The sequence below is a fragment of the Quercus lobata genome, chromosome 3, assembly GCF_001633185.2.
Source record: "Quercus lobata isolate SW786 chromosome 3, ValleyOak3.0 Primary Assembly, whole genome shotgun sequence".
Classification (NCBI taxonomy): domain Eukaryota; kingdom Viridiplantae; phylum Streptophyta; class Magnoliopsida; order Fagales; family Fagaceae; genus Quercus; species Quercus lobata.
Genome location: NC_044906.1, coordinates 54,170,551 through 54,192,809, shown reverse-complemented (window position 1 = coordinate 54,192,809; position 22,259 = coordinate 54,170,551). Strand labels below are relative to the sequence as shown.

General features: G+C 34.1%; 2 protein-coding genes and 1 long non-coding RNA gene across 3 annotated transcripts; all 3 read right to left on the bottom strand.

Moving 5' to 3' along the window:
* Nucleotides 1-239: 239 nt before the first annotated feature.
* LOC115981075 lies at nt 240-4,346 on the bottom strand. The gene has a single exon (XM_031103261.1). It carries the CDS (start codon nt 4,344-4,346, stop codon nt 240-242), a length of 4,107 nt encoding a protein of 1,368 aa, XP_030959121.1.
* A 3,835-nt stretch (nt 4,347-8,181) lies between these two features.
* Nucleotides 8,182-11,438, bottom strand: LOC115979233. The gene is made up of 4 exons (XR_004088991.1): nt 10,570-11,438; nt 10,387-10,468; nt 9,759-9,855; nt 8,182-8,285 (listed from the first exon to the last, which is right to left on the bottom strand). It is a non-coding gene; the product is annotated as an uncharacterized LOC115979233 (long non-coding RNA).
* Nucleotides 11,439-11,803: 365 nt separating this feature from the next.
* Nucleotides 11,804-13,879, bottom strand: LOC115981074 (putative disease resistance protein RGA3). The gene is made up of 4 exons (XM_031103260.1): nt 13,856-13,879; nt 12,619-13,768; nt 12,270-12,348; nt 11,804-12,170 (listed from the first exon to the last, which is right to left on the bottom strand). Exons 1-4 carry the CDS (start codon nt 13,877-13,879, stop codon nt 11,804-11,806), a joined length of 1,620 nt encoding a protein of 539 aa, XP_030959120.1.
* Nucleotides 13,880-22,259: the final 8,380 nt, after the last annotated feature.

Here is a 22,259-nt window from a genome sequence, read left to right as displayed (position 1 = left end):
TTTTTTAATTATTATTTTTAAAAAAATATGTTTGCTAGCCATGGGATACCGTGGCATCTTGTACAATTCCTAAGTTTTGATGGTACCCAATTTTTTGGCCAGTGCAAAATCAATTAGATGTACATTAATTGTTGGGCCACGGCGTGACAGACCTTATTGGTCTTGTAAATTGGAGTATTTAAGTAGGGCACGATAGACTTTTTTTTTTTTTTTTTTTGAGAAAGAACTTATGAATTTCATTAACGTAAATGAGCTACATCCAACTGTAAAAACTGAACAATATGGGATGGAACATCCTCCATCCAAACTTGGAAATCTGGTATGCGTAAAGCATATTTGGCCAGATTATGAGCTACACTATTGCCATTTCTCATAACATGAGAATACAATACTCTTCTAAATTTTTTTCCATACTCTTTCACATCTTCAACCAGCAGACCCCACGGCAGTAAGGTTTGTTCTTGTGCCTTCAATGCTTGAATTAAGTTCAACGCATCACCTTCAAGGATAATATTCTGGAAGCCCAGCTCATGAGCAAAGGATAGAGCCTTCAATGCAGCCAAAGCTTCCAAGTCCTCTGCCTTGAACTGTTGGCTTAGTTTCTCTGCACAGGACGCCAAAATAGCCCCCTCCGAGTCTCGAATCACCACTCCCACACCAGACATTCTTGAGGATTCAGCATTTGCTCCATCAAAGTTAATCTTAACAAAACCGGTCGGCGGTGCCGTCCATCTATTTTCTCCCCTGCCGCTGCACTCCACTTGAACCTCTGAAGCCTGCAGGTTAGTTCGGTACTGCACCAAACTGGTCCGTGCAAGTGCAGCAACCTGATGGAGCGGGCTGGACTGCAGCATTAAGCGAGTCTTGTTCCTCTGATTCCATACTCCCCATGCCGTAAATGCTAGAAGTTCCAGTGATTTCCCTTCATCAACCATCCATAGCAGCAGCTCCTTGACAGTGACAAAGCCAACCTCATACCTGAATCTACACATACTTTGGTCTGACCACACTACATCCAGTTCCGGACATAACCATAGTGCGTGAAGCGGGTCCTCCACAGCATTCTTACACCTCTCACACGTTGGGTCTTCAAGGATTTTTCTTCTCATCAAAGCTTGTTTGGTTGGCAAAGCAAAGCGGCAAGCTCTCCACAGAAAATTTTTCACCTTTGGAGGGGCTCGCATCTCCCAAATTTTTTTCAACAGCCGCTTCTCATCTGCTGGTGGTGTTGGCTGATTTGATTCCATCTCCTCCTCCTGTTTTAGAAATCTATACCCCGACTTACAAGTATAATTTCCCGTTGGAGAATACGGCCAATAAAGAGAATCCTCTGCTGCATTACGGCTGAGTGGGATTTGCTTAATCAAGTCTGCATCTTCAGTCACAAACAGCCCATCTACCAACTCTTCATTCCACCTTCTTGTGATTGGATCAAAGAGAGTAGCTACGGTATGCTCCTCAAAGCTCTCCAAGGGACAGATTGGCAGCTGCGTTGGGTGTTTTCTTGGCAGCCAACGTTGCTGCCAAATGTTTATTTTCTCACCATTACCTATTCTCCATAGAGCCCCTCTTTGAATGATGTCTCTACCTCTAAGGATACTTTTCCAAGCATATGACCCCATCCTAGAGTCGGTAGCCTCCATAATCGTTGAATTTGGGAAGAAACGAGCCTTAAATACTTTGTAAAAAAGTGATGATGTATCATTCAATAGCCTCCAAGCTTGTTTTGCCAAGAGTGAGTCGTTAAACATAGCAAGGTCTCGGAAGCCCATTCCTCCAATAGTTTTCGATTTTGTCATTTCCTCCCATTTAATCCAATAGATTTTTCTTCGATCACCTCTTTGGCCCCTCCAAAATTTCTTGATTAAAGACTCAATCTCATTACACAAACCCATTGGCAATTTGAAACACCCCATCGTGTAGGTAGGGATGGCTTGTATGACTGCCTTAAGGAGTACCTCTCTCCCAGCTTGTGAAAGCAATTTAGCTTCCCACCCTTGAAACTTCCGCCATACCTTCTCTTTTATGTAATTAAAACTTGCCTTTTTACCTTTGCCAACCAAGGAGGGCAGCCCAAGGTATTTTTCATAGTGCAAGATTTCAGGGACTCCAATGGCCACTTTGATTCCATGCTTCTCCTCCTCTGGTACAGACTTACTAAAGAACAGTGAGGTTTTACTTCTATTCATTTTTTGTCCCGAAGCTTCCTCATACTCCTTAAGGATATTCAAAACTTTCCCACATTCCTCCATTGTTGCCCTGCAAAAAATCAAACTATCATCTACAAAGAGCAGATGCGGTAGTTTTGGACCCCTCCTACAAAGGGAGTATCCATGGATTTCACCTTGTAAATCAGCCTTTTTAATTAAGCTATTCAATCCTTCCGTACAAAGAAGAAATAGGAAAGGAGATAGTGGGTCTCCTTGCCTAATGCCCCTTGTAGGAAAAATTGTCCCACATGGATCACCATTCACCAACACCGAGTATGATACAGTTTTCACACAACCCATGACAAGATTTATCCACCTCTCCCTAAAACCCATCTTCCTCATAATCCCCTCCAAATACGACCACTCCACCCTATCATATGCTTTACTCATATCCAATTTTAATGCCATATACCCATAATTACCTCCCCTAAAGTTTTGTAAGCTGTGTAGTGTTTCAAAGGCCACTAGAATATTGTCAGAAATCAAACGCCCTTTAGTGAAAGCTGATTGGTGTTCGGTGATAATGGATGGAAGTATTTTTTTAAGGCGGTTTGCAAGAACTTTAGAGTAAATTTTGTAAAGGACATTACAAAGACTAATGGGGCGGAACTGGTGGGGAAATTCAGGGGAGTGTAATTTCGGCACAAGAGTAATAAAAGTATGGTTCAAATTGGTTGGAATTGTACCTGAATTTAACCAAGACAGAATGGAAGAGGTAACATCCTGGTTCATTGTGCTCCAAAAATGTTGGTAGAAGAGCGGGGGCATACCATCCGGGCCAGGAGCTTTAAGAGGCGCCATTTGTTTTAGGGCAATGGCAACTTCACTTGCCTCAAACTCACGACACAAATCACCATTCATCTCTTCATCAATCAGTGGTTGTACACAATCCAACACCCCAGTGGATACAATCCCCTCTGAAGCAGTAAATAAAGACTTAAAATAGTTGACCATCACTTCACCCATTTCTTCATGTCTGGTTCTCCATACTCCGGCCTCATCTCTAATACCCTGCAATGAATTTTTCCTGAATCTCCTAGAAGCACAACAATGGAAATATTTAGAGTTTTTGTCCCCTTCATTAGCCCATAGGATTCTAGACCTTTGAGCCCACATCGTGGCCTCCCTATCTTGCATCTCCTCAATCTCTTTTTTAATCTGCCTGACCCTAAAATTATTACCACTCACCATTGCTATCCTTTCTTCTTTGGCTAGGGATTTTTTCAATCGGTTCAACTCCATCCTAACATTACCAAAAACATTTTTCTCCCATATCCCCAACTCTTTTCCACACTTCTCAATTTTATTCAAAATATTACTCTCTACACTTCCATTACTTCCACTACCCCAAGCCGAAACCACCACTTCCTCACATCCCGAATTTGAAAGCCACATTTGTTCGAACCTAAATTTTTTTTTCCGGCTTGGAGGAATCAAACCCGATGGGGAGATGAATAATGGGATATGATCCGATGAAGAGCAAGACAAGTGATACACCCTTGACCCTCCAAACATCATGAACCAACTATTATTAACCAAACACCTATCAAGCCTCTCCCAAATTGAAATCCCGCTTTCAAAGTGTTTGCTCCATGTAAATTTAGGTCCCTCAAAACCCAAATCCATGAAGCCACATTCATCAATCACCTCCCTAAACTGCTGCATTAGATAATAAGGTCTTCTAGCTCCTCCTAGTTTCTCCTCTTGTTTTATAATCTCATTAAAATCTCCAAGACAAAGCCAAGGCTTCTCAGGTTGTGAGTTTAGAGCTCTTAATTTGGCCCAAGCTTCATGTCTTCTCGCTGTATCAGGTTCCCCATAAAACCCAGTTAATCTCCACTCATTATCCGTGTTTTTATTGATCACCGCATCAATATAGTGTCTATCTGAATCTTCCACCATCAAATTAACTGATGCTTTCCAATATAGAACTAGTCCACCACTTCTTCCCACCCTTGGTACGACCCATCTATGCTCAAAACCAATACTTCTCTGAACGAATTCTAGCCTTGCATCATCTGTAAGTGTCTCGGCTAAAAACACCACAGAGGGATCTTTTGCCCGGATAACAACACCAAGCTCCCTCACTGTACGTAGGTTCCCAAGCCCACGACAGTTCCATGCTAAGCAACTCATTGCCCTTGGCGGGGCTGACCATCAGCTCCCGCCACTACAAAGAATTTTTCATCATCATTGACAACTACTTGGAGACGTTTTGATGAACCTGTCATAAGGGATACCTCAGATGCCGCCATTCTTTTTTTTCCTTGCACCTTGACTTGTGCTGCCGTGTTACTCTTAGGCTTAGGTCTTTCTCTTCTTGTCCAAGTACGTGCTGCCCTTGGAGATTGGAGATTGTGAACATCAATAACAGTAGCATCACGTGACAACTTAAGTGAGGGTGTGCCACTTGAATTATCACGTGCACTGGGGTTAGAGAGTCCACTTGGAATAGGGTTTTTGTTGTGAGCTTTCCTGCTTGAATCCACTAACTTTGCCGCCCCAAACTCTGCTGCCAGACATAACTCCTCATTACACGCCACTTCTTCAGTTTCAGTTTCCTTAGGGGGAGTAAATACTCCAATAATCTCATCCTTTAAATTATTTTGGTCAACCGTATCTCTCCTCATAACTGTGTCTCCTTCATTACGCTTTAAAAAAACCACATCCTCATCTTCAATTCCCTCATTATTGCTCCCATTATTGCTACCCGTTACCTCTTGTATCTGATCCGTTACACCTCTGCTGCCTGCATCGGAGTTCTGGCCTGAATTACTTGTCTCCGGTGTACCTGATCTGACCTTCTTCTTCGCTGCATAGAACCCAGGGACAGTGATAGCATTACGTCTGGCAGGAACAAAAGGCAGTGCTCGCAAGTATGGCCCAAACTCACGTTGTTCTGGTTTGAGTGTACCCTCGCTATCAATCCACAGATCACAATCTCGATCATCATAAGTAAGTCTCCCACACCAATAGCATATGTTAGGCAGTCTTTCGTACTTGAACGCTATCCATACTTGCTTCCCTCCTTCACCTATAGACACTAATCTTCCTCGGCACAAAGGTAGTGACAAATCAATGGACGCTTGAATACGAACAAAATGACCTCCATCAAAAAATTTTGGGTTCATTGGCACGTCAACCTCCCCCAAGACGCTGCCAATTTTCTTCGCCGCCTCTACTGTCATATACTTAATCGGAAGCCCATGGAGTTGAACCCACAGTTTCGTCTTCTCAAATTTTATATCTTGAAGAGAGGATTCATTCTCGTATCGATTCATGACCACTAGATGTTTATCAAACGTCCACAGCTCACCTTCTAAAATTCTATCCACATCTTCCATGTTGTCAAAGAAGAAAAGAACTTTATGGTCTCCAAAGCTCTGAATCTTGAACCCATTCTTGGCTCTCCATAGCGGGTTAAACGTCTTCGCTATGGCCTCCATATTGATTGCTCGCCTAGTCAAAAACTTGGCAGCAATAGCAAATTTCTGACTTCTATCATCATCAAGTAGGCAGTAGCCCGGTTCCTCTCTATCCGATAGAGTGAGCTTATTCCAAGACTGAGCCAAATCTTCCATTCTCTCACTCGCTCAAAACTGTTTCCCCACCCCCAAAAAGAACCCAACAAGCCTAGGAATAACAGTGTTACTCCTAGGATACAACGCACCTTCAAAGAAGGGACTCACCAATTCTACTGTGGAAAGAAATTAGAGAGAGACCTAACTTCTAGACTCACAGAGAAACCTTATTTATCAAGATACGTGCAGTTGAAAGGGGTTACTTGCCCCCAACTGATATTAACAAAGTGCACATAGGCCACGATAGACTTGTAAAGTATTTTGGGTTTGGTTTCCATTCAATGTTCCTATACATTAAATGGGATATGGGCCGATATATATTCACTTTAGGGCACATGTCGTATATGTGTTGTGTCTATTGCAGAAGAGCACTAAATACAATCCAAACTCAAACACTTTAGTTTGCATTAACTATTTTTAGTGAAAGTATGACATATTTGAACCTTTTTTCATAAATAAATTCCTCAAAGCCTAATCATAAGTTCACAAATTATATCTAACTAGATAATTGTGATTAGAAGAAGGATTGTTAACACCTCAGGAAAACAGAATCAAATCCATCTGTAAGAAATATGATTTTATATTTATTGTTTATATAAAAATGACACATGGCATTTTTAAACTATTCATGTAAGTATATATTGTCATAATTAAAAAAGAAAGGGAAATTATATAATAAGTCAGACCAGAGTTTTTAGTACTCGTCCGTTTGGATACAGTTTATTTTGCTGAAAACTGAAAACACTGTAGCAAAATAATTTTTAAATGTGTGAATAGTACCGTGGGATCCATTTTTAACGAAAAAGTTGCTGAAAAGTGAGGTTTGTGGGTCTCGTAAACAGTGCACGGGACCCACTGGTGTGCACAGTCCATCGCTTATTTTGCTTGTGTGAACAGTGGACTGACAAAAAAGTCAAAAATCATGGTTCCAAAAAAAAAAAAAAAAAAAAAGAAAAAGAAAAAGGATACGCAGATACAAAACGCGTTGCTTTTCATCCGTATCCAAACATATACTTTATCACAAATTATGTCTCAAGTTTTTTATTTTTTCGATTAATGTCTCAAACTTATGGAACTATTTCAATTGGAAGTCTTTGTCCATCTTTATTATTCACTTACATTATTTGTACACTATATTGTAAAGCAAAAAATAGAAAAGAAATTGTTAAAAAAAAAATTATGTTTCACCTAGATAATTGGTTTCAATTTTCTGGCAATCACTTTCTCACTTTAAGCGAAACTTTACTCCTCTCTAAATAGAGTTTCTCTCTACCTTCTCTATTTAATGGCCATTAAAATGATTTATGAATAAGCCCCATAGTTTAATCAATAAATTTCACTTTTTATATGTTCTGTTATGGTAAGAACTAAGAATAAATTAAATGAATAATAAAGATGGATTGATCCTCAAATTGGAATTGTTTCATTGTTGGGATTATAATTGACAAAATTAAATACCTAATCTAAAATATGATATTTTTAATATTAGATCTATAAATGGGCCAATCCAAGTAATCCAGTGAATGCGCTAATAGGCCTATGGCCATTGGTTTGAAAGGTATGGATCTATATTAGATGAAGAATAATGCTAGAGATACAAACTATTTTACAAAATTTTTTACAAATTGTTGATGTGGTGAGTGATTATTGGAAAATGAAAAAGTGATATTAATTGTGGGTTTAGATGAAAACTAATAAGAGGTTGACCACATCAACATTTGTAAAAATATTATAAAATAGTTTGTGATTATAGCATTACTCATTAGATGAATATACGAGTGATATTCAGGATTTAGAAAATGAGTTAAGGTGGACCCAGGTTGGGTCATAAAAAGAGAAGCCTAGAGAATGAATATGCTAATACCACTTGAGTTGTTGAAACCAAAAAAAATAGCAAAAAAAAAAAAAAAAATCATCCCGGCTTCATTTCAAGCCGAAACGAGTTGGGACAGGCCGAAAAAGAGAAAATAGTTTTCATTAAGCTCCATTTCTTGGAGAGAACAAAGAAGAAATTTTGATATTGATTTCTATCAAGGAAAGGGAAAAACAGTGAAATGTAGAGATGAGTTTTCTTACCTCTGAAATGGATTCACTTCCAACCAACTCTAGGATGTAACAAAATCTTATGGAAATTCTCACGCACTTCTTTTGCATCTTTGTGCTAAGATGGGACATAGATGAATTCCGAGTATCTACAATCTTAAGGCAATCCTCACTAAAAGTGACATACCCACCTCAAAAATAAATAAAAATTACATCAACCCAAAAAGAAAATCTCCACAAACAACAAATGAGAGAGCGAAAGAGTGCTCACCATCATTCAAGAGAAGAGGAAGTGCACGTTTAAAAGAGCATTGATCTTTCTCATTTATAGCTTGGTTCAGACAAGGCCTCACTTTCACCTTGCAGGCTAATTCCAGAAAATCGTTTATATATATATATAGAATGAAGCTTCCAGACATGTGCTAAATCCCCTGACTGAAGGATAGGGCTCCTACAAGAAACATAAATTTTTATTAAAAACCGAAAGGTGATGACTATTCAGTGTCAAGAATATGTTTTACTATAGTTGGGAAGGAAATAAACAATCATTTATTCTCTTATGATTTATATATATATATATATATATATATCTTAATTGGATGTGAATTGACAAATCTACCGTTAGATTTCATTATCTTTTTATATTTTTTATGCTTGCAAAATTTCAAGGTAATCAAAGATTAATAACCATATCATCAATCAATTGTTTAAATTCAAGTTTTTGTAGTTTAAAATAATGCATAAAAGATGATTTTATGAATCGAATAGTAAATTATATTCGATTGGCATGAAAATTGGCAGCTATGTTAAGAACATATAAAACATGTAATTCAACGGTTGGATTTTCAACATATGAATTCAATAATAAGTTATTGGGTGGTGTAATATTTCTTAGAGTTACACTAAGCAATGTAACACCAATTAATATTTTTTAATTGGATGTGAATTTTGATAAATCGACCGTTGGATTACATTATCTTTGTATATTCTCCATACTTGCAAAATTTCAAGGTGATCAAATATTAATAGTCATATCATCTATCACTTGTATAAATTTGAGTTTTTGTAGTTTAAATGCATAAAAGATAAGTTTATGGATTGAATGGTAAATAACATCCGGTTGGTATGAAAATTGACATGTATGTTTAGAACATATATAAATGTAATCCAACGGTAGAATTTTCAAAAAATAAATTCATTAACAAGTTATTGGATGGTGTAACTTTTTAGCAATGTTACACCACCCAACTACTTATTATTAAATTCATATTTTAAGAATCGCACCGTTGAATTACCTGTTCTATATATGCTTAACATGCATGCCAATTTTCATACTAATTAGATATTATTTACCTTGTGATCCATAAACTCATCTTTTATTACAAAAACCTGAATTCAAACAATTGATTGATAACATGACTATTAATCTTTGATTACTGTGAAATTTTGCAAGCATGGAGAGTATATGAATATAATGTAATTTAATGGTAGATTTGTCAAAATTCGCATCTAATAATAAGTTATTAAGTGGTGTAATATCGCTTAGAGTTACACTAGATGTAACTTGAACCCAACTCTCTCTCTCTCTCTCTCTCTCTATATATATATATATAAACGTATGTATGTATGTATGTATGTATGTATGTATGTATGTATGTATATCAATTCAATGCCATCATGTTGTTGGTTATTGAATTCCCAATGTATATCAATTGATTATTGGTGAAACCTCTGTTTCTTTGGTTTTGAAACATATTCCGTTCAATTAGAAATTAGCAGTTGATTTATATATTAAGCAGTGCTTTTAATAAAAACTCATTATTTGTAGACATTATAGTATTCACCAAAAAAAAAAAAAAAATTCAGAAGATACAACAGCAAGTTGGAAGTTCATATATAACAAGACATTGAATCAACGGAATACCTGCACGACTAGCTAGTTCTTGCAAAATGGTTGCCAAATTTAATTCTTCCCACAATATTACCCCGATATCACTTTGTGGTTTGTGCCCAATTTTACTCTGTTTACACAGTGAGAAATGAAGCATATAAAACAGATCAACTCATCAACTCAATTCAAGATACAAAGATGTAATTTGCCAAAATGAAGAAATAGATTTGGGAAAATTCACATATTCATTTTCCTAATGGCATGGAAAGTTTCAAAATTTAGATTTTATTGCTTGAAGTTCAGGTTTGTTTGAATTTTACACATTGACAATTTAGAATTTGGATTTTACCCTCTAAAGTTTGGGGGTATTTGGATTTTACATCCAAAATTCTGAAACTTCAGAAAGTAAAATCTAAACATTTTCAAATTTTGGGGAGTAAAATCCAAACACCCCTAAAATTTAGAGGGTAAAATCCGAATTCTGATACGCTAAGATGTAAAATCCAAATACCCTCAAACTTTAGGGATAAAATCTAAATTTTGGAACATCAAGATGTAAAATTTAAACACCCCTAAAATTTAGATGCTTAAATTTACCCATTAAAGAATGTAATTAAATCCTATGAGCATCTAAAAGAGGAAAAAAGAAAAGAGATATTACCACTGAGTTTGTTGACTTGTTGACCAATGACAGCACCCAAAAGGTTTTACTAAGCTCCAAATCCTAGGAGTAGGTTCTTCATCTGAAATTTAGTTACCAGGAAATTTAGTGAAGTAGAAGAAATTGAATTTTTGATATTCTATCTAGGAATGGGATAAAAGCAATGGTGACTTAGATAGGTACCTGACTATATATACAAGTATGGGATGTGAGCAATCTTACTCCAATCTTTACCCGCTCTCCTTTTGCATCTTTCCAATAAGATGGGACAACTTAGAATTTTTAGTGTCTGCAAAGAGGTGAGGTTACAGATCCACTCCGGTATAGCCATCAAACTTTGACAATAGTAAATCTCAAGCGTTTGCAAAGAGGTGAGATGTTGAATCCCCATCGGTAGAGTGGCCAAATTTGGAAGATGGTTGAACATTAGGTGGCGAAGGCTCTGAAGACCATGCCATTCCATCTCATCTTCATCGTTTGTTAAATCAAACTCTTTATGACCAGTAATTCTCAAATTCTGAAGGGCAGTGAGATGTCGAGAGAGAGGGAGAGGACCACAACAATATTTTATCGTTAAACTTTGGAGAGAAATGAGGTTGCACATAAACTCCTTGGGTAGGGTTCCTACCATATACTCAATTGACATAGACTTTAATTTGGAGAGAGGGATGAACAAGGAAGTGGCAAGGGTAGAAGAAGAAAAGGTTGATATTAGATTTCTTGAGGTTGTCATGTTTATCACCTCCATTGACATTGTTTGCTCCAATGGCTTCAAGCTACATATACCCAGTTTTAGCTTTTCAAGATATGGAAAGAGAGGCATGGATGTTAGCTTAAGGCATACCGAGATATATAAGTTGGAAAGACGAGGAAATGAAGGAAGTGAATGATTATTGACCTTCTCAATAGAATCCCTCTGTTGTTGCCACCATCCTTTTAAATTAGGGCAATTATGAATTTGGAGTTTCTCTAGAGATGGGAGGATTAAAGAATCAGATAAGTCCCTATTGTAATCTCTCTCTGATATGTACTCTAAATCATTCAAGAATTCAAGAGAGAGACCTTTGAGAGAATGAAATTGATCCAATGGTGGCAAATATTGCAAGTTATTGCAATTAGATAAGGAAAAGTTTACAAGAGTTGAAAGCAAGGAAATCCCACTTGGAAATTTCACTCCCATGTATCTAATTAAATGCAATTGTTGAAGATTTGAAGATGGGCCATGTGGGTGCAAGGCTTCAAGTGACTCTTCATCATACCCAACGTCGGAATCATCCACATCTTCTTTTTGCCACCATAATTTCAACCCTTGAAGATGTTGTTTCTCTTTCATATTTGCACCCTTAGATTCTGATGCAGCATCTTTCCCGTGTCTCAATCCTCTAATCTCTAGCGTTTCTCTTAGCTCATTCAGCCCCTAGAGTTCTTTCAATCCACTGTTATGCTTGAAAGCTAAATAGCTATTCTTGCCTATCACAAATTGTGACAATGTCTGAAGCTTAGTCAACTGCCTCAATCCATGTGGCATATAGGTCAACGGACAACCATTGATCTCAAGATATCTGAGGTTGACTAATTTGTTAATATCTTTAGGCAATTCTTTAATTGGACATCTACTTAGTCTCAGTGTTTGCAAATTATGCAATCTTGTGATGGAATTAGGAAGCATCCTTATGTGATTATGAGATAGATAGAGATACCTTAAATGATTCAACTTTCCAATAGAATTTGGAATTGTTTCAATACCCATACCATGTAGATCCAACAAGCGTATGAACTTAAAACTAAAAATAATTGAATTATAAGTTGTCTTATCCAATCCTATTTGTGGATCTTGTAATTGACCTAGCAAATGAAATGTTCTTATCCTACATGCTTTATACAATGAGACTGGAATTCCCAATAATGAGAGAAACGTTCGATCAAATGACACATGAAGAGTTTTCTCATGAATGTCTTCATCTTTTGAATAAAAAGTGGTAGTATCAGATGTTACTACTAATTTCGCAAGATCATGCATAAGGTCATGTACTTTGATTTTTAATATATCTCCCCGCTCGTCTTCTTGAAAGAATGATCTCCAAAGTAATTCCATAAAATAGTCATGACCAATATCTTCTAGGCATTGGTTTTGACTTGAAGATCTAATAAATCCTTACGCCATCCACATTTTAATCAATGTTGGTTTATGAATTTTATAATTTTTTGGAAACAAACAACAAAATGCAAAACATTGCTTCAAATATGATGGAAGATGATCATAACTCAACTTAAGTGTTGGTAAGATATTATTTTCTTTTTGAGCTACTTTTGAAAGTTCATTGTCCTTAAAAGACAACCATTCTTTTTCTGGGTTTTTAAAGTACAATACGCTTCCTAAAGTCCTTATGGCAAGAGGGACTCCTTTACACTTCGCAACAATTTCCATTCCAATTGCCTTGATGTTTGAATTTTCTAAGTCTTGCCCTTTTGCAGATGCGAACCGCTTAAATAAAGACCAAGACTTTTCATCATCTAGACCCTTTAACATGTATGGTTGAACCGTTTGGGTAATCTTTGCCAATATATTAATGTCATGGGTAGTCACTAATATTGTACTACCTCTTGCTCCACCCTTTAAAAGATCTTTTAGGCTTTGCCATTTTTGAGGATCCTCATTCCGTACATCATCCAACACAAGTAGGTATCTCTTTCCCTCAATTTGTTTCTCAAAATCATTAATCATTGTGTTTATTTCAAGGTTTTCTGGTTTCTTATTTTTTGTGCACTCTAAAATTTTCATAACAATTACTTCTACTTCAAAGTCATTAGAGACACACACCCAAAGCCTTTGCTCAAAATGATTTTGGATTTTTTCATCATTGAATATGAGTTGAGCTAATGTGGTCTTTCCTAGTCCTCCAAGTCCAACTATCGGAAGGATCAAAACACTCTCTTCAACATTGGAATTCAAAAGAATTTTTATAATCTTATCCTTATCGTAGTCTCTCCCAATGACTTCTTCATCACGTACAAAAGAATAAGTTTCTCTCATCCCATAACCAACCACTTGTGTCTCTACATGACGTTCATCTAAGTGAAACCCCCTATCCTTTGCGATGGCATCTAGCCTATCCCTCATTGCCTTAACCTTACGACCCATTTTAAAACCATATGCAAGCTGGTTTGATTTGGAAAAGAAAATGCGTACCTCTTTTGCCTTCTTATTCTGTGTCATTACCTCCCGTCGTAAAGCTTCAGTGGAGATGTCATCCAGCAAGTTGTCTGCATCATAAATAGCATCCTTCAGCCTGTTCAGCCACACTTTGACTTGATTGTTGTGCTGTTGCTGCTCCTCAGCATCCAGAAGCACATCACTGATTGTCGAAACTGTGTCATTGAGCTTTTCGATCTCGTCTTTGAGACTCCGTAGTAGTCAAATCTCTTGGATTGCAAGGTTGCAAGCTTTCTCGATGATTCCCTTAGTAACGTCAAAAAGAACTCCTTCCGCCATTTCTTTCTGGAAATTAAATGAATGCTATCTTTGTGAAGAGGGTAAGATGAGAACAATTTCTGTGAGGACGAACTACACAGAGCAACCAATATATATACTAAGTGCTTTTGCGTGCTTGCATTACATTGATAATAACACACGTATTCTTTGCTTGTGAACGATGACAAACAAAATATTCTCCTTCATGTTCACAAGTGTCGGCCTGAAATTATGTTATGTATGTTTGATTCTTTTCTCTGCAAACAAGATATGGTATCCTTCACTTTCACAAGTGTCGGCTTGTTATGTCTCATTCTTTTCTCTCTCAATCAATTGCTCATTTGTTAAGTCACCTTATGTTACGAACTCACTAAAAATAATTAAATAAAAGTAAAAGTTGATTCCTTCCTGTTAATCATTACCTTTGTGTTCCTTTAAATAAAAACATACTCCAAACTCATGCAGAGCCAAAGCAACCTATAAATTCTCAAGAATCTAATTACAAGGCTTAGAGCTTTGTAATTATCAAATATTTAATAGAGCCTAAGCTTTTTTATTTCATATGTTAATATTATTATTTAAATCGCTATAACATGACATATTGCATTTAACTCTTCACCATTATGGTTCGTGCATTCTAAGGACTAGCCGTCTCACACATCAAATTTGAAACATTTTGTAAGAAAGCATCTTATGGCTCTTGTATTATAATTATGGACAAAACTTATTTATAGTACTTTAGGTGCTGTTTCATAGGTTCTCCTCTTAAGATTCTGTCATGTGGTTACTTAACTTAAAAAATACACTTCCATCCATGAGAAAAAAGCCACATAGTAGAATTTTAAGAGAGGAACCTAAGGAATAGCACCTAAGTACTGTACCTAAGTCTTGCTCTATAGGTATTATGTGTTCTAATATTTGAAGGAATCAACTTCATGTATATTATTTCTTCTCAAAAAAAAAACCTTCAAGAATATCACATGTCATTAGAAATAGAGTAAATAAAGATAGTTTTAAGGATAAATTACAACCATACGAGGCTTCATAAAATAATACCCCTAGTTTTTAAAAATACAACAATTAAATTTTCATTACAAAAATATTTCATTTTAAAAAAATTCATATTAATTTATACACACTTCAAGGAGGTGTTATTCATCCACAAACCTCAACAAAAGGAAGTGTCATTTTGTCCATAATTTAGGTAAAAATATTTTTATTTTAAAAATAGAATATTTTTTGTTAGTGAAATCACAATTTGAGAGGATATGCAGTTAACTGTCACATCTATACAAACCTTAAAGGAAGAGTGCTATTTCATGAAACATTTTGAGAGTATGTATGATTTTGTAAAATCTCAATGAAGGTGGGTTTAATGTGCCCTTATTATAGTTAGAAATATGAATCTATTGCTTGAGTGAATTAATTAAAGGACTATTTAGTTATTTTTATTAATTTAATCGTACTTTTTTTAATTCTTTATTTTGTGTTATAATAAATTAGTTTTTAACTTTTATTAGACCTTTTTTAATCAATATTCAATATATATATATATATATATTAATAGCCAAAACTCAGAAAAAATCCAATTAGATTTTAATTGAATTATTAATTTTGCACCATGTATCCCATTTAATTTTTAATTTTGTTCCAAGTGAATTATTAAGTGTAAAAATTGAATTATTATATATATATATTAATAGTCAAAGCTCAGAGAAAATCCAATTAGATCTTAATTGAATTATTAATTTTGCGCCATGTGTCCTATTTAATTTTTAATTTTGTTCTAAGTGAATTATTAAGCGTAAAAATTGAAGATTACAAATCCAATTAGATTCTAAATTGGATTTCAATTGGAGTTCAATTTTTTGTCACATGTCTATCTAAGTTTATAACTTTTGTGGCAAATGAATTAGATACAAAAACGGAAGAGTCTAAAATCAATTAAATTCTAAATCATATATATTAATAGGTAAAACTGAGAGAAAATCCAATTAAATTTCAAATTAGAATTCAATTAGAGTTTAATTTTGCGCCACGTGTCCCATCTAATGATTCTAATCTAAGTTTTTAAATTTTTGTGCCAAGTGAATTAATTCAGTGTAAAAATTGAATTTCAATTAGAGTTTAATTTTACACCACGTGTCCCATCTAATCTTTTTTTTTTTTTTTTTTTTTAAATTTTTGTGCCAAATGTATTAATTTAGTGTAGAAAATGATGAGTCTAATATTAACAAACCATAAAAAGCATAATCTTATATCTAACTCTTTATATAAAATTATAAAAAGAGAGTTTGAATGATTTTATATTTATGAGACTTTTTTTTTTTTTGGTTGGTATAACTAAAAACAATTTAAATTTATAAGTCATTTATGTAATATACCATGACTATATACGGTCCATTATTAACTAGGTAATATATATTTTCTTTTTAATACCAAAATTTAGAGAAAAATAAATTAAAATCAAAATTGAATTTTGCTTTTGTTAGCTTTCCATAAAAATTAAATTGTTTAGATTTTTGCTGTTATTTTTTCTTTGAACTAATGAGCATATTTTTTATACTATTTTTATTCAGATATTTTGTATGCAAAAATATTGAACGTAACAAACTGTAGTTGAGCTGAACGATCCCATGCACCTATCTCCATTCAATTTAAAAGATACCATTTAACCAATTTATTATTTTATTTTGTGCTATATTTAATATAATTTCACAGACCATAATTGTGAATTGATATTATATATGTAGTATCCAATAGTAATTTTCAAAATTATATACGTAATAGCAATATAATGAGAAACTTAGCATAACCAATATCAGGAAAATTGCAAAGAAAAACTATTTTAGTACCTCTAAATGTCCTTGTTGAACTATATCCTATATGTTTAATAACTTAAACTAACGTCAATAGCACCACTATAATTTATCATTCTCATGCGTAAGCACGGGTTACGTATTAATATATATAAAATGAGAAACCATTACATATTTTAGAAATGTATGGTTTTAATTATAAGCTAATACCATGTATAATTTGAATCTATTCTTAAAAAAAAGGTATAATTTGAATCGTATAATTGTGATTACTTTTAATTGTACCCTTGTGCATATGCACGGGGCTACACACTAGTATATATAAAAGCAGAGACTTTATGCAGGAATGTATGAGGTCCTGCCATTTAGTAATAAATGGGTTGAAAACTTGAAATGTATTGAAGCAGATATTGAATTAGATACGTGCATATGGGAAGGTGTAAGGAGAAGGTGTCCAGTTGAATTACAAAACTTTTGACTATACATAAAGTTCAAAATTCCACACATTCTCTCTCGAATCCAGAAAAAGTCATCGTCGTCTCCTCTTCCTCATTTCCGAAATTACACTTGTCATGGGTATGGCGGTGAGAGAATTATACTATACATTTTATTGTTAGCAAACAAACCAATGTTCTTTCCCATTATTTTTGGATTTTTTTTTTTGGGGGTAAAGTTTTTGTTTTTTTGTTTTTATTTTAAATCCGTCGATTCCAATAACTATAGCAACAACAAGGCTATAAACATTTAGCAAGAATGTGTCCGGAGGGTTCAAAACATCATTAAAACTACTAAAGAGCATAGATTCCAAGAGATGATGGCTTTAAACCCACACAGTGACACACATAGGATGCCATTTGGCTCCTAATTTTCTAGGATGAGAAGGTATTTGGTATTGCTAAGATATATCACACTTGTGGAATTCACTCCCATGTGGGGTGTGATATTTCTCGATTCCCCAAAATATCCCAAGGTCACATTCAATTCTAGTGCTCACTTCATATGTGCAACAGTAGTGAAACTGCAATATTAGCTCTAAACCTTTGCATTAACAAATCATAATAGAAGAGAAGATATTTGAGTGAATGGTATTATAAGTCTAGGGAAAAAATTTCTCATGTTTATGATGAGTAATTATTAGATATTCTTGAAGTACAATTACAAAACTACATGTTATTTCATAGAAATAAAAGCAAGCTCACTTAATACAAAACTTTTAAGTTTTTCACATGATTTTTTATGCTTAAGTCATATTTTAAATGGCTTATTTTTATTGGTATGAAATACCACATAAGCTGTACTATTTCAAGAATATTTTGTAATTTCTTTAGTATAGAACAATCTAAATAATTATACACTGATAGTACAATAATGATTTGCTCCCTCCTCTCATGTAATATTGAATTCCAATCATTAAATTCAAAGTGGAACTCAATATACATATGAGAGGAGAAAGTGTGTATATTGTGTTATTTTCTTCGATGTATCATATATTTTATCAGTTTAATAATAATTTATTATATTTATATGTTATGTGAAAATATATCTTATGACTTATCAATTTAATAACAAATAGTAAAAAATAGAAAAAAAGTGATAGAGGGAAAATAAAAAATTGAAGAAGAGTGCACAGTACACATTACTTGGGAAGTAGAAAAGATGCTGCTATTGTTATGATATGATACCACTTAACCTTGTGTTTGAAGTGTGTGGTTTTTAACTTGTACACATCTACTCACTCTCTCGGGGTTAGAGCAAACTGCAAAGAATCATAAAATAATATTAAATGATTGATTGTTTTAAAAGTTTAAACTATTAAGATACAATAATTTTAATTATTTAACCACATAATTCTAATGCTCTTCCACACATGTGGAAACTGCTTTTTAATATAAGTTAGGCTCAACACATGAAATTTTAAATAGAAAATAAAATAGAGGAGATAGAGATCAAACTCACTTTAATACCATGTCAAAACTAAATTGGGAAAAATGATTGATTGAATTAATTATTGTTTGTGTACAAAGAATATATATACCTATACTGAAAGACTAACAAACAAAAACTAACTTACTTTCCCGCCTGGACTTCTGAACTAACAGCTGTCATCCATTATTTACAAACTAGCTGCTAAACTACAAGTAGTTTACAACATAAACTAAACGACCTGTAGCTTTGGAACCTCTTTCTTCCTATCCTCTGTTTCTGCAGTAGCTTCTGTAGTAGCTTTCTTCTTAACTTTCTTTTACTTAGATGAAACTTCCTTTGATTCAACTTTAGTGCTTTCACAGATAATTTTCTGTCACAATGTTTTTGATGACTTTGGTATTTTAGACTATGTATGATAGACAAAAAAGTGATGACTTCATATAAAAATAATTGTCCACCACTTAAAGTTGACTACTTCAACAAATTATGGCAAAAATTGTGATAAATATTGTGATATTAGAAGAAAAGTTGTATCTTTGGTGTTTCTTTTCTTTGGAACATTCCATGGAAAACAAGAAAATGAGCTGAATGCACCCAAAATACGGATCAATATACGATAGGCCATCATGGTTCTTACCTCTCAGAAACTAGGGGCTTTATTTGGTAGTTAAGTCCTAACCATTTTTTTTCTCCAAAAAAAGAAAAAAAGAAAAAAGAAAAGGAAAAGTCCTAACTGATGTAGGACACAATTTACTATTTAATTATTGTAATTTATTAATTTTGGTATTTAATTTGTAATGTTTGTTATTTTAGATTTAGGGAAATGTTTTTTTAGGTCAAATTTGGTTTCTGTTACGGTTAGGTATTAATTAAGAGTTATTTTAGAATATATTTTCTTATCTCTCAAGTTTTACGGAGCTCTTAAATAAGCCCCTAAGTTTGTAAGTGTTTTTATTTATTTTTTTTTTATAAAAATTATTGATATTAATAAAAATTCAAACTTTTGTCTATTGTTTCTCTGGTGGATTCTAGAACCTTTTTCTCATTGTGGATTCGAGGCTATTTTCAGAGGCAAACGTGTTTTGTTTCTTGTTTTCTAGGAGTAGACGTGGTCTACTTCTTGACGCTTCCACATCTCCATCAGTTGGTATCAGAACCTTGACTTATCCTGATCTGGTGGCTAATGTTTGAGATAGTAACAATTCTGGTGACAGAAAACTTAGCAAGTATTACGTGACGTACAACTAGCACTCACAAATATCTTTGCTAGGATGCTGTCGTTGGAGCATGGAAACAATAGGGATAACTGTCGCGAAGACATAACTCATAAGCAACCTATTGGGAAGCAAATTTCATATAGGCCTTATAGAATAATTGCAAGTTTTAATGGTTATTTTTGTAAAATGAATTTTCTTTATTGGTTACTTAAACTAGAGGATTTATTTGACTATGAGAATATTTCTGATGAGAAAAAAAAAGTTAAACTTGCTTTGTATAAACTTAGTGAGTATGCCTTCCATTAGTGGGAACGAATATAGATCGATAGAATCTGACAAGGTAAAGACAAAATTCATTCATGGCCAAGGATGAAAAAGATGCTTGCTATCAAAATATTATCCTTTGGATTGTGATGACCTTTTGTCGTATACAAAACAAGATTATTATTGGCTAAGAAGTTCACACTTGAATTATTTTGAAGAACCATATATTCCACCATCAAGAGAAGAATTGTATGTTGAACAACATATTTTTCTTGAAGAAAATATAGAGATTTCTAAGGAAATTAATGAAGACATTGTTATAGAAGAAGAATCTGATTAAGATTGTCAAGGAGATTAATGAAAACCCTATTATAAAGAAAAATCTTAAAGTTGAGATGGCAGAAACAATTGAAGAAGAAATTGATGATGAAAGTTTTAAGGATCTCAATGAAATCAAATCATATAATTGTCAATCTCAAGATCCTCTTATTTTGGTGCTAAGCGATACATTGAAGTTTATTGATTTTATTGGGGTTGATAGATTTGATTCAATTGTCATCTCTTATTTGGTAAATCTCTACAATTACATGAAGACCAAGGAAAAAGAAATTCAAGTTGGTTTGTTTATTCCATTGATGAGTTGCATGTATGGAGTGAAGATCAAAGGGCTCAAGTATTCAAAGTATTTGTTTATTTGGAGTAGAAGATTTCAAATTTCAAAGATGAACTCGAGGACAAGTTTGTTTCAAGTGGAGAGGTCTGATGTAGGACACAATTCACTATTTAATTATTGTAATTTATTAATTTTGGCAGTAATTTGTAATTTTCATTATTTTAGATTTAGGGTTATTATTTCCTTGTTTTTAGGTGTTTTTAATGTTTTTTAAGTCAAATTTGGTTCTTGTTATGATTAGGTATTAATTAGGAGTTATTTTAGAATATATATTCTTGTTTGTCAAGTTTTACGGAGCCCTTAAATAAGCTTTTAAGTTTGTAAATGTTTTTTTTTGTAACAATTATTGATATTAATAAAAATTCAAATTTTTGTCTATTATTTCTCTGGTGGATTCTAGAACCCTTTCTCCTTGTGGATTCAGGGAATCCTCGTGGATTCGAGGTTATTTTCAAAAGCAAACGTGTTTCGTTTCTTGTTTTCTAGAAATAGATGTGTTCTGCTTCTTGACGCTTCTGCATCCTACATCACTAACTATTTAGAGTATAGGGAAGGTTCATGGGCTTGACCTATAAGCGTGTCTGAGGTCAGGTAAGTAAGTTAGTCAATTTCTACCATTTGGTGACCAACCTCACAAAAAAAATTTCTAGTAACACAAAAAAGGGTATAATTTTTGTCATAATTGTCGGTGTGGTAGATTCTTAGTAGTTGAAAAAAAAAGAAGAAGATAGGTTCATATAAAAGTGACAAACAACCATCATAGTCTACTTCTTAGAATAATTATAACAAAAATTACGACTTTTTACGTTGTTCTAGAATTACTTATATTAATTAAGGGCAGTGATAACGGGCACCTCACGGTGCTCGTTTATACCCAGCTTTTATGATAGTCTTAAAGTACTTTATGCTGTCTTTTTACTAGATATTGGTTCAGCTTTATAGGAAGAAAGAAAAATTAATAAAGAGACCAAAATACCCTTCTTTTTCACATCTCTCACCAACTCAAGCCTTTAGTCATATTTCTAGGTTTATCCTTAAAAAAAAGAGGAAAGAAATTTTTTTGAAAACTCAAGCATCTCTCACAGGAAAAAAACACCAAACATCTTACAGCCAAAAAAAAAAAAAACTAAAATCACAATCCTCAGACAAGAAACAACCAACATTAGTACATCCCAAAAAAAACCCATCTCATAAGAAACAATTAACATCAGTACATCTAAAAAAAAACCATCTCACAGGAAAACAACCAACATCAGTACATCAAAAAAAAAAAAAAAAAAAACAGCCATAAGAACATATGAGAAATGCCTGAGATGCCGCCAAAATCAGTGGCAGCGCAATGTTGAAGGGAGGGGCTTCAAATCAAGGTTTTAAATACTAGAATTAAGGGAGACAAACTGGGTTGATGGTGGGGAAATCAAGGAGGAGACGAATTGAGTTAGAAAAGAAAGCTATGAAAAAAATAAAAGACAAAGAAGTTGAGCCAAGAGTTTCATATGGGA